At 44.0% G+C, this 12,749-nt stretch overlaps 1 protein-coding gene across 4 annotated transcripts in view; it reads left to right on the plus strand.

Annotated features, from left to right (window-relative positions):
* Positions 1 to 12,749, plus strand: part of map7d1a (MAP7 domain containing 1a) — a 167,015-nt gene that overhangs the window by 92,943 nt on the left and 61,323 nt on the right. For all 4 annotated transcript variants that reach the window (XM_060847281.1, XM_060847282.1, XM_060847283.1 and 1 more), the window contains exons 3-4: positions 31 to 99; positions 9,777 to 9,940. In XM_060847281.1, coding sequence (XP_060703264.1) covers positions 31 to 99; positions 9,777 to 9,940 — 233 coding nt within the window. The remainder of the gene's footprint in view (positions 1 to 30; positions 100 to 9,776; positions 9,941 to 12,749) is intronic.

The following is a 12,749-nucleotide window of genomic DNA, read 5'->3' on the forward strand; positions in this document are numbered from 1 at the left end:
ATAATGATTGCTACTCTGTTTTCCTCCTAGATGGACTGAAGGCTGAAGACAGGCAGAGACTAGCAAGACAGCGCAGAGAGGAGCGGGCAAAAAATCTCGGTAAGTGTACACTTCAGGTCCCCCTGTTACAGGAAGGAAATTATTAAATTAGAGAGGGTGCAGGAAAAGTCTACAAGGGACTGGAGGGTCAGAGTTATAAAAGTAGGCTGGATAGTCTGGCACTCCTTTCACAGGAGTGCAGGAGACTGAGGGCTGACCTTATAGCACTTCTTAAAATCACGAAGGGCATGGACAAGTTGAATAGGCCAAGATCTGTTGTGGTTCTGTTCGCCGAGCTGGAAGTTTTTGCTGCAAACGTTTTGTTCCCTGGCTAGGGAACATCATCAGTGCTATTGGAGCCTCCTGTGAAGCGCTGCTTTGATGTTTCTTCCGGTATTTATAGTGGTTTGTTCTTGCCGCTTCCGGGTGTCAGTTTCAGCTGTAGTGGTTTGTATATGGGGTCCAGGTCTATGTGTCTGTTAATGGAGTTTGTGGATGAATGCCATGCCTCTAGGAATTCCCTGGCTGTTCTCTGTCTGGCTTGTCCTATGATGGTAGTGTTTTCCCAGTCAAATTCATGTTCCTGGTTGTCTGAGTGTATGGCTACTAGGGATAGCTGGTCGTGTCGTTTTGTGGCTAGCTGATGTTCGTGGACGCGGATTGTTAGCTGTCTTCCTGTTTGTCCTATATAGTGTTTTGTGCAGTCCTTGCATGGTATTTTGTAAACTACGTTAGTTTGGCTCGTGCTGGCTATTGGGTCCTTTGTTCTAGTGAGTTGTTGTCTGAGTGTGGAAGTTGGCTTGTGTGCTGTTATGAGTCCTAAGGGTCGCAGTAGTCTGGCTGTCAGTTCTGAGACGCTCCTGACGTATGGTAGTGTGGCTAATCCTTTTGGTTGTGGCATGTCCTCGTTCCGTGGTCTATCTCTTAGGCATCTGGTGATAAAGTTGCGTGGGTATCCGTTTTTGGCGAATACCTTGTATAGGTGTTCCTCTTCCTCTTTTTGCAGTCCTGGTGTACTGCAGTGTGTTGTGGCTCTTTTGAATAGTGTCCTGATGCAGCTTCGTTTGTGTGTGTTGGGGTGGTTACTTTCATAGTTTAGGACTTGGTCTGTGTGTGTTGGTTTCCTGTGTACCCTTGTGGTGAATTCTCCGTTTGGTGTTCTCTGTACTATCACGTCTAGGAATGGGAGTTGGCTATCCTATTCCTCTTCTCTCGTGAATCGTATTCCTGTGAGTGTGGCGTTGATGATTCGGTGTGTTTTTTCTATGTCTGTGTTTTTGATGATTACAAAGGTGTCATCGACGTATCTGATCCAGAGTTTGGGTTGGATTTGTGGTATGGCTGTATGTTCTAACCTTTGCATAACTGCCTCTGTTATGAGTCCCAAGATTGGTGATCCCATGCGTGTTCCGTTGATTTGTTCGTATATCTGATTGTTGAATGTAAAGTGTGTGGTGAGGCACAGGTCTAGTAGTTTAAGTATGCCGTCCTTGTTGATAGGTTCGGCCTCCTGTGTTCTGTTATGTATGTCCAGTAGGTTGGCTATTGTTTCTCTGGCTAAGGTTTTGTCAATTGATGTGAACAGTGCCGTCACGTCGAATGATACCATGGTTTCTTCTTTGTCTATGTGTGTATTCCTGATGATGTCCAAGAATTCCTGTGTTGATTGTATGGAGTGTTTGGATCCGCTGACTAGGTGTTTCAGTTTTTGTTGTAGTTCTTTGGCTAGTTTGTATGCTGGTGTCCCTGGTAGTGATACTATGGGTCTGAGTGGGATGTCTGGTTTGTGTACTTTGGGTAGTCCGTAGAATCTGGGGGTGTTGGATGGGGAATGTTCCCTAGCCAGGGAACGAAACGTTTGCAGCAAAAACTTCCAGCTCGGCGAACAGAACCACAACAACGGACACCCGAGCTACAAATCTTCAACCAGACTTTAGGCCAAGATCTTTTTTCCAGGGTAGGGGAGTTCAGGGTAGGAGAGGGCATAGTGAGAGGGGAAGGATTTAAAAAGTACCTGGGTGGGGGTCAACGTTTTCACACAGAGGATGGTGCATGTATGGAATGAGCTTCCAGAGAAGGTAGTAGAGGCCAGTACAATTACAACATTTAAAAGGCATTTGGACAGGTACATGAGTAGGAAGGGTTGAGAGGGACATGGGTCAAATGCTGGTAAATAATTCTAGTTTAGTTTAGGAAACCTGGTCAGTGAAGACAAGTTGGACTGAAGGGTCTTTTTCCGTGCGGTATGACACTATGATTCCACGTTACTCTGACTTGCTTTGTCTTGTTTGAGATTTTGTGGAGCTGGGATTGAAGTGTCAAAGGTAATAGCGGGGTCGTTGTTGATATAATGTAGTGACATCCTCTCTGTCCTGTGATTAGTTACTGGAGAATAGAGATTCCGACTCAATGTCTGAAGGGAGTTTGAGACCCTGAAAGGGTTCTGGAACATTCTGTCCCTTTTCCCAGAAATTTGCTGTGCAGAGAGAGGTACCAAAACCAACTGCCAGTCTTGACCTTTGCATTCATAAAGGGACAGCCACAAACATTGCTGTGCTCTTGAGGTGCCAACAAGCTGGTACTTAGCTCACCAACTGCTGGGCATGGTGAAATGATCAAATCAGATTTGATAGGTCAAATGGCCTTGTTCTGTTCCCTAATGACTGTGACAGCACAACTATCTGCTATTAAGTTTGATTCGGATGTCCAAATACTGCAGAGAGTTCCTCTATTGAAGACGGGAGGAATTTTAAACTCCATCCTACAATTCTTTCAGGTCCAGGTTAGATCTGCGCTAACATATCAAAGTGATCTTGGTAACACAGTGCCGTTTACTGAGGCCAACTTTTATCTGAAATGAAGCAGGTGGTTTGAGTGGGGAATTGAATTATGATGATAGCCTTTTAGTTTTCTGGCTCCCAGTGAAGGTCATGTAGATTTGGAAGCTCAAGGATGAATTTAAATTCCCAGAAACGTCCTTGCAAAACAGCTTGTTCCTGTTGCATAAAGATTTTTGCTGAACGTCAAGGTGTATTCCTGTAGAGTTGCCAATTCTGGAATCTGTGCCAGTTAGATAATCTCATGAATCCAACCTGCCAGTTCTTTGGTGTTTGGCTAGATCTCATGTCTCTGTTTCTTTACGCGGCAGCAGTGTACCTCATGACCAACCTCAGAAGGACATCCTTTTCCACATCATTTTATTGTGAAAGAACGACAAGCAACCATCAAACAGACCAGAAGTAAATAGAGTGAAGGAATTTGTGAGGGGGTCTGGGGTCACTGTAGGACTGAGAGGGGAGGTTAAACACATAAATAAACAGAGCGTTTTCAGGGTAGGAAGGGAGGTAGAATTGAAACAAAACTCCAATGGATGGCCACATTGATTGACTCTTGGATCTCTAGTGCAGGATTGGACAACATGGTGGCTTAGGGTTCGCACTGCTGCCTCACAGCGCCAAGGACCCGTGTTTGATTCCATCCTCGGGTGACTGTCTGTGTGGGGTTTGCACATTCTCCCTGCGCCTGCATGCGTCTCCTCCGGGTACTCCGGTTTCCTCCCATAGTCCAAAGACGTGCAGGTTAGGTGGATTGGCCATGCTAAATTGTCCGTAGTGTCTAGGGATGTGCAGGGTGGGTGGGTTAGCCCTGGAAAATGCAGGGTTATAGGCTAGAGGGGTGGGTCAGGGTGGGATTCTCTTTGGAGGTTCAGTGTGGACCGAATGGCTTGCTTCTACACATTGGGGATTCTGTGAATGAAAAATGATAACAATGGAGAGTTACATAGAGTTTGCACGATGTGGGCATTGCAGGCTAAGCCAGAATTTATTATTAATCCCTAACTACCCTTGAGAAGGTAATGGTTGGTCACCAAACTAGACGGGTATTCACTGGCAGTGCCGTTCAGGAGGCATTTTCAGGATTTTGACCCAGCAATAGTGAAGGAATGGCTATATATTTCTCAGTCAGGATGGTGAGGGGAACTTGCGATTGGTGGTGCTCCCTTGTATCTACTGCTCTTGTCCTTCCAGCTGGTCAAGGCTGTAGGTTCATAAGGTGCTATCAGAGGAACCTGGATGAGGGAGCTGCTGCAGTGCATCACTCTGTTGTCACCGTGCACAGAGGTGCAGGGAGTGACGACTGAAGGTGGTAGATGGGGTGCCAGTCAAGGGAGCTGCTTTGTCCTGGAGGGGGTTGTTGAGCGTTGATGTTGTTTTGAGTGTTGTTGGAGCTACAGGCCAAGTCGAAAGAAGATTTTCCAGCTGGGGCAGAAAGAGGACTCAGAAAGTTCTGAAACCTGCAGAGGTGTCTATGAATGGCACTCCAGTCCGAAGGTATTTGGTCTGATTATGGATTTCTGCAGCTCTGAGGACGAGGAAGAATGGAAGTGTCAGACTCAGCAAAGAAACAAGTCAGGAGCTTACCCGGGGTTGATGGGGAATCATAGAATTTTACAAGGCAGTGAGACGCCACTCGTGCCTGTACCGTCTCATGAAAGAGCTACCCCGCTGGTCCCACTCTACATAGTCCCATGTCCATAGCCCTCTCAATTCATTGAGAGCTTGCAATAGTTTGGGCTCTGACCAGTCAAGTTCCAATCCAGTTCCAGATTGCTTTGCAATATTCATTAACGTTGAATATTTAATCAGTGTGAAGACAGTCTGCTGCACTTCATGAATAATTAACTTGGTTTCCGTGACTGAATGAGGCCAAGAGGCATCATTCGGCAATCAGAACAAATGTAAAAAAACCATTCTTATTTATAAATATGCAGCAACTTCCAAGAAAGTTCGTGGAAGCTATTTTGGTCAACGGGGCTGAATAAATCTTTTAAAAGATTTTCACTAATCACACTTCCGATGGTGTTGTGTCCTAGTCCAAATCCATTCCCATTCTCCACCGTCATCAGGAGTCACAAGCAGCCACAAATTCTACTGGGAACAGACAGAAAAATGCAGGAACAAGACAGGGCTGGCATCTTCTGTGGAAAGTGACTCTCCAACACCTGTCCACTGCCTGTAAAGTGCAGGACGGGAGTGTGATGGATGAGTGTAGCCCCAATAGCACTCCAGGAGCTCAACACCATCCAGACGAAAGCAGCTGCCTGATCAGTGCCCCATCCACCACCTTCCCAGCATGCATTCCTTCCTCCATTGGCACCAAATGGCAGCAGTGTGTGCCATCTACAGGAGGCACTGTAGCACTTAAGTACCACCTTCCAATCCCACAGACACCATCACCTTGAATGAAGACTATAAGAGCTGAATATTATTTAAATGGAGAAAGACTGCAGAAAGCTACAGCACAGAGAGATTTAGGGGATAGTGTGTGGATTCAGGGGGTAATAGGGGAAGGCAAATGTCGGCATTTCAAAAGGGAATGAAGGATAACAAAAGAAAAGACTTTCTAAAACTATGCAAGATGCTAGTCGGACCACAGCTGAAACACTGAGCAGTTTTGGTCCTCTTATCTAAGGAAAGATGGACTAGAGGCAGTCCAAAGAAGGTTCATTAGGTTAACTTTGGATCTGGAGGGATGTTCTTAGGAGGAGAAGTTGAGTAGGTTGGCTTGTACTCATTGGAGTTTCAAGGAATCCGAGGATAAAGGACTTTGGGGGGTTTACATGCTGGATGTAGAGAGTCTGTTTCCTTTGTTGGAGAGTCTTGAGACCAGAGGGGCTTAATCTCAGAGTATTGGGTCAGATGAGGAAGAATTTCTCAGAATAGTGTATCTGTGGACCTATTTGCCACAGAGGGCAGAAGAGGATGGATTGTTAATTATATTCAAGGCTGGGTTAGACAGAGTTTTAATCTGTAAAGGGATCAAAGGTTTGGGGAGAAAGGAAAGTGGAGTTGTGGATGATCAGATCAACCATGATCTCATTGGGTGGTGGAACAAACTCGCTGGGCTGATGGCCTACTTCAGCTCCCCTGACTTTGTATTGTGTCACACAGGGAGGTAGCAACGCAAATAACCAGAGGCTTCTTAAAGTGAAGGGGAGACAGGAAGGGGGAAATGTTCAGGAATCGGATCTTCTCGCTCAGGGAATAGGCCAAAGAAGTCACGGCCATCAGTTATGGGGGTAATCAAAACTAGGGATCATCAAGAGGCCAGAACTTCAGGAATAAATCACAGATGGTTTCGGGGCTGCAGGAGATTACAGAGACAGAGAGGAGCAAAATGGGACACTTTGAATAGGAGCCAATGCAGTGGCGATACCAGAACAAGATGTAGTGCAAATTTGGAAAGGAACAGTGGAGCTTTGGGAATGACCTCAAAGTTATGGAGGCAGGAATGTGGGACGCCGATCAAGGATGGAGTCATCAAATTTAAAGGTTTTTAAAAAAAACACAGTTCGGGATTTCAGCAGGAGGTGAGCTTCAGGCAGTCTTGGTGACGGAGCAGAAATATGGTGGTCTTGGGATCAAACACGACACTGAGATCACAAACACTCTGGGACTGGTTCAGACAACTGCTAGAAATACAGATGTTGATTAAGTTTCGGGGGAACCATATACACTGGCTTCAGCCTTCCCAGTATTTGGTTGGTGAAAAGGGGCTATTGGATCTCCACCTGAGAGTGCCTCTGTTTCTCTGAAGGGCAGCAACTCTAGCAATGCAGTGTTTCCTCATAAATTCAGTGATGTATTAAATTGGAGGGGCTGACAGAGAATCCACTGGTCTTTGAGAACTGTGTACACAAAACAAAACACCAGTCATCAGCGAAATGCTAGAACTTATTAATAATGCATTTAGAAAGTCAGAGTATGATCAGGGGGAGAATCAACATGGATTTATGAAGAAATCATTCACAACTTTAGTGGTGTTTTTTGGGAATGTGTCTAGAAGGATCGATGAAGTCACAGAACACTTCTATTTCCAAAAGATATCACGGGCCACACAAAAGGCCGATACACACGATAAAGGCTTTTAGAGATGGGGGTAATATATCATAATGGATTGGGGAATGTTAACAAGGTATCATAGAGTAGAGATGGCACGGTGCCTCAGTGGTTAGCATTGCCACCTCACAGTGCTAGGGACCTGGGTTCGATTCCCGCCTTGGGTGACCGTGTGAAGTTTGCACATTCTCCCCATATCTGCGTGTGTGTGTTCCGGTTTCCTCCCACAATCCAAAGATGTGCAGGTTAAGTGTATTGGGCCATTCTAAATTGCCCATAGTATTCAGGAATGTGTACGTTAGATGCATTAGTCAGGGGTGAATATAGAGTGGTAGGGAATGGGTCGGGGTGGGTTACTCTTCAGAGGGTCGCTGTGGACATGTTGGGCCAAATGGCCTGTTTCCATGCTGTAGGGATTCTATGAAAACAATTTTTTTAAAAAAAAACAAGAACTGTGGATGCTGGAAATCAAACTGCTGTCAAAACCCAGTAGGTCTGGCAGTATCCTTGGAGAAAGAGCAGAGTTAGCGTTTTGGGCCCAGAGCTGATTGTGTCTGGAGAAGAGGTTGGTATATATGCTGGAGAAGGGGTGGGTGAAGGGGAAGGAGTAAACAGGAGGTGGAGATAGAGCCCAGAGAGAGAGAGAGAGAAAAACAATTGGACATACAAGGGGATTGTAAAGTTTTTGTCAGCCTAGGAGAATGAATAGCTGCTAATGGAAGCCGTTAATGGAATGGCAGGTAGAGACCAGTGGAGTTAGAGTCATAGAGATGTACAGCATGGAAACAGACCCTTCAGTCCAATCTACATTAATGACTTCAGCCAAGAGGCAGAGAGTGATGTCTGTAGGTTTGCTGGGGACACAAACCCTGATGAGAATGTAAACAAGTGGGGGTGGGGGGAGGGGGGGGTCAGAAAGAGACAGCAAAGGAACACTGACAGGTTACAGGGTAGGCAGCAGGGTAACAGATGGGGAGAATTGTGAATGTATTCACTTTTGGAGTGAGAATAGAAAAGTAAAGTATTTCTTAAAAGGTGTGAAACTTAGAAATGTTGATAGTCAGTGGAAATTGGATGTTCTTGAACAAGGTATGCAAACAGTTAGCGTGCAGTGGGAAGTCAAATGGCACATTTAAGGACTTTGGAGTATAAAATGCAGGATGTCTGGCTATCGTTGAGACCACATCTGGATTACTGTGTCCAGCTTTTTACACAAATATTTAGATTACTTACAGTGTGGAAACAGGCCCTTCGGCCCAACAAGTCCACACTGACCCGCCGAACAGTAACCCACCCAGACCCATTTCCCTCTGACTGATGCACCTAACACTATGGGCAATTTAGCATGGCCAATTCACCTGGCCTGCACATCTTTGGACTGTGGGAGGAAACCAGAGCACCCGGAGGAAACCCACGCAGACACGGGGAGAACGTGCAAACTCCACACAGTCAGTCACCCGAGACTGGAATTGAACCTGGGACCCTGGTGCAATGAGGCAGCGGTGCTATGAGGCAGCAGTGCTAACCACTGAGCCACCGTGCTGCCCTGGTGAAGGTAATCCTTGCTTTGAAAATGGTGCAGGAAGGTTCACCAGATTGAGACAATAATGACAGGCAGGGCAATGCTTTCTGGAGCTTACAAGAAGGAAAGGGGATCTCATTGAAAGAATTGAGACCCCAAAGGGGCTTGACAGGGTAGACACCAAGAGTTTGTTTCCAGGGGAAATTCTAGTGGAATCTAGAACACAGGATGATCATTTGGCCAATTCTTTTGGAGTGTTGGTGATGGCTTAGTTGGCAACGCTCTCATCTGCGAGTCTCAAACTTGTGGTTCAAGGTTCTAAGCATGAAAACCAAAGCTGACTCTCTGAGGAGAGCAACCATATTGGAGGATAAAACGTTAAACTTAGACCCCGTCAGCCTGCTTGGAGAGATGGAGATGATCCCGTGGCTCTTTTTTATGAAGGAGAGCAGGGCATTTATCCATAGTGGTCTGGCCAATATTGATTCCTCAAGCAACATAACGAAAACGGATTGTCATGTTATTTGTAGGATCTTGCTTCGTGCAAACTGGCACTCCTGTTGACTCTATCACAGTCACTACACTTCAAAAGTATTGGCCTAAACACACCAAGAGACATTTGATGGTCATGAAGAGTGCTGGATAAATGCAATTTGTTTTGTTTTCTCCCTCCCAGTTTGCTTTTTAAGAAATTGGACCAAAAATCTTTATGGGTCAGCTCCGAACACAAATAGCTGCAGTGGAGTGTGTTTCGAAAAAGTAAAATCCCATCATCCTGAGCATCTTACCCAGGATTCCAGCAACCCTCACAATGGCATGTGCAGCTACAAACAGAGATTTCCTTCAGTTGCTGTCATGATAAATGATGGTTTCACTTCCTTTTCCTGCAAATCTATTCCCCTCACAGCCTGTAATCTGTGGGACTCCCATTTACTGAACCAGACAGAGGGATAGAAGGAAATAGTCTCTCACCAATTTCATGTGGTTGACAAATAATAACATCTTACAATTCATCTTTGTTTTTGTTTCACCTTCTGTTTTCTTCATTTTTCCCTTTCTTCATTCCTCATTCTCTCCACCTCTCTCTTTCTCTCCTCCTTCACTTTTCTCTGCTTTTAACTTCTTCCTCCCTTCTCTCTCTTCTTCTTTTCTCTATCCATTTTCTCCATATTTTATTCCACTCCCACCTACCTTCCATTTGATTTCCTCTTCTCTATCCTTTGGTCTCCCCACTTTCTTTTTCCCCCACTCTCTCTGTTGCTTTCTTCCTCCCTTTTTCCATCTCTCTCACGCTCTCCTTTATATTTCCCTGTCAGCTGCTAAGAAGTCAATATGGCTGGAGAGGGAAGAAAAGGCAAAGATGCTCCGAGAGAAGCAAATGGAAGATCGCAGGAGGAGGCTGGAGGAACAGAGGCTGAAAATAGAGAAGAGACGAGCTATACTCGAGGAAAGGCAGCGGCTAAAGATGCAGAAAAACAAGGTATGTATCAAGCTGCCTGCAGAAATCAGCATCATTACAGACCTGGCAGTGCCAGAGAAGGGGAAGGCAATGCCTAGTGGTATGATCACTCGATTATTAATCCAGAGACCCACGTAATGTCCTGGAGACCTGGGTTTGACCCCTGTCATGGAATTTGAATTCAGTAAAAACAAATCTAGAATTAAGTATCTAATGCTGCCCGTGAAGCCTTTGCTGATTGTCGGAAAAACCGATCTGGCTCACTTAATGTCCTTTCGGGAGGGAAACTGCCATCTTTACATGGTCTGGACTACATGTGACTCCAGACCCACAGCAATGCGGTTGACTTTAAACTGTCCTTCCGGGCAATTAGGGATGGCCAATAAATGCTGGCTGAGCAGACATCCTGTCAATGAATTTTTTACAAGTGTTGTGTTCCTGAGGGAACCTGAACTCCAGGTTTGAATTGTAATCTTCACTGATCTTCAGACTCCAATATGGACGAAACGTAATGATTCTTGGCCCAGACGCAATACAGCTACCTCATCCATTTCCATTTAGTAAAGAGGCAACATGGTCCAATATGTGAAGATAACAGAGGTCTGCACTTGTTGAATAGACCCAATTAAAATAGCTCTGCAACATAATCTTAAACATCCCAATTTGAACTAGAGCACATGACCCTCCTCCAAATACAGTAAACGTTTTATTTCCTAACAACTATGGGACCCATGATGTGGAGGAGGGATGGGGGATTGGGGTGTTGGATTGGGGTGGGCAAAGTTAAAAATCACACAACACCAGGTTACAGTCCAACAGGTTTATTTGGAAGTACAAGCTTTCAGAGCACTGCTCCTTCATCAGGTAGCTAGTGGGGCAAGGTCACAGAACACAGAATTTATAGTAAGAGATCAAAGTGTCATACAACTGATGCGATTTCTTGAACAAACCGAGATTGCTGTTAAGTCTTTAATCACTTAGAATGGGTTGCAGGTTTTGATTCATTAATATGTTAATCCCAGAACTTCTTTCAAGTCACATTCCTGAGATAACTTAAGGTTTCATATATAAAAAGTGACATCTCAGTTCAGATAATGCATTAAAGGTGTGAGGTTAGAGTCTGTCTGTATTCCAATCTTGAGTCAGAATGGTTCTATTTCCAAAGTAGGAATTTATAAAATGTTATATGGATTGACTGCCTGCAGATTATGTGCTTTTTGAAAAAAATAGAATGTATCTGCAAATGCAAATACACCCCAAAGACTTGTGTGTGTGCATGCTTGTGAGAGAGAGAGAGAGAGAGAAAGAGAGAGAGAGAGAGAGAGAGAGAGAGAGAGAGAGTGTGTGTGTGTGTGTGTGTGTGTGTGAGAGAGAGAGAGTGTGAATGCATGAATGTGATGGAGTATATGCCTGTGAGAAGGTATGTGTGTCAGTGTGAGTGTGGGGGGTGGTGTCTGAGAGAGAGCGTGTGTATGAGAGAGGGTCTGTGTGAGTATGATTGTGTGAAAGAATTTTTATAAAACCTTAAGTTATTTCAGGAAAGCGATTTGAAAGAAGTTCTTGGATTTACATGTTAATGAATCAAAATTCTGCAGCCCATTCTAAATGATTAAAGACTTAACAGCAATCTTGGTTTGTTCATTACATCGCAGCAGTTGTTTGAAACTTTGACCTTTTACTATAAATTCTGTATCCTATGATCCTGCCCCACTCGCTACCTGACAAGGAATCAGCGCTTCAAAAGCTTGTCCTTTCAAACATACCTGTTGGACTATAACCTGATGTTGTGTGATATCAAACAAGGGACCAGGAGTGGACCGTTCGATCAAATATTCTGGATAATCAAGACGTCCACATAATCAATGTAAAAGCACACACTAAGTAATAGAAACAGAATGCAGGATGTAGAGACGTCACTGTTAGAATTTATGTACAACATCCATTGCTTAAATAATAATGCAGCTTTGCCAAAAATAAAACCTACTGCCAGAGAGCCTTCTCACTCGCACCCTCAACTGTCTCCTTGGAAATTACAGTAACTGAGGAGTAAATGAATCAACTGATGATATGTTTGAGAAGAAATTGACGTGAAATTGAATCAGCTGTTGAAATTTCATGTGGCCATTCAATTGAACAAGTATATTTACATTGAGATAAATAACTTTAAAAAAACTAAAATAATTGGATGGAATAATACAGTAAAAGTTTGCAGTAATTGAAGAAGATAATTTTTTCCAGTTTGACAGAAGTGTCAGTTTATAAGGTGCCAGTTAAAATGAAGTTTGATGTAATACCGTGATCATAAACATCACCCTGACAAAATAATATCGCAATTAAATGGCAGAAAATTATTTTGTTTTTCTTTGTCTAAGTAACTGTGCGATACATCTCTACGACTCTCTATGACCAAATGTAATGATGACTAAAATTTAGGAGGGTCAAATTGGAGTGAGGCTGTAGCTTCCAAGGGGTGTTAACACATACACCTTCATGTCTTACATATTTCTTCTCCCATTGAGAAGTTTCTTTGTTCTATTGCTGAAGACCAATTTCATACCAACGACAGGGAATTGCTTAGTTATGAGATTGCTGACTTTATTCAACTCTTTTCTATTCCTTCTGACAATTACAATCCTAAAGGATAGAATCTAGAAAATGCCAAGTTTTAAAACAACTGCTTTTAAGGATTCCAGGTTTTTTTTCCCTACAGTTGTGTATTGCACTGACTAAGATGAGCACATGTTTAGATGCCATTATTACACTAACACATCATCTCAGCAGCAGAGACGGTGATGTAACAAAGTGCTCAGATCTTGAAGTACACTGCCTC

This window comes from Hemiscyllium ocellatum, chromosome 30 (assembly GCF_020745735.1).
Source record: "Hemiscyllium ocellatum isolate sHemOce1 chromosome 30, sHemOce1.pat.X.cur, whole genome shotgun sequence".
In the NCBI taxonomy this organism is placed as follows: Eukaryota; Metazoa; Chordata; class Chondrichthyes; order Orectolobiformes; family Hemiscylliidae; genus Hemiscyllium; species Hemiscyllium ocellatum.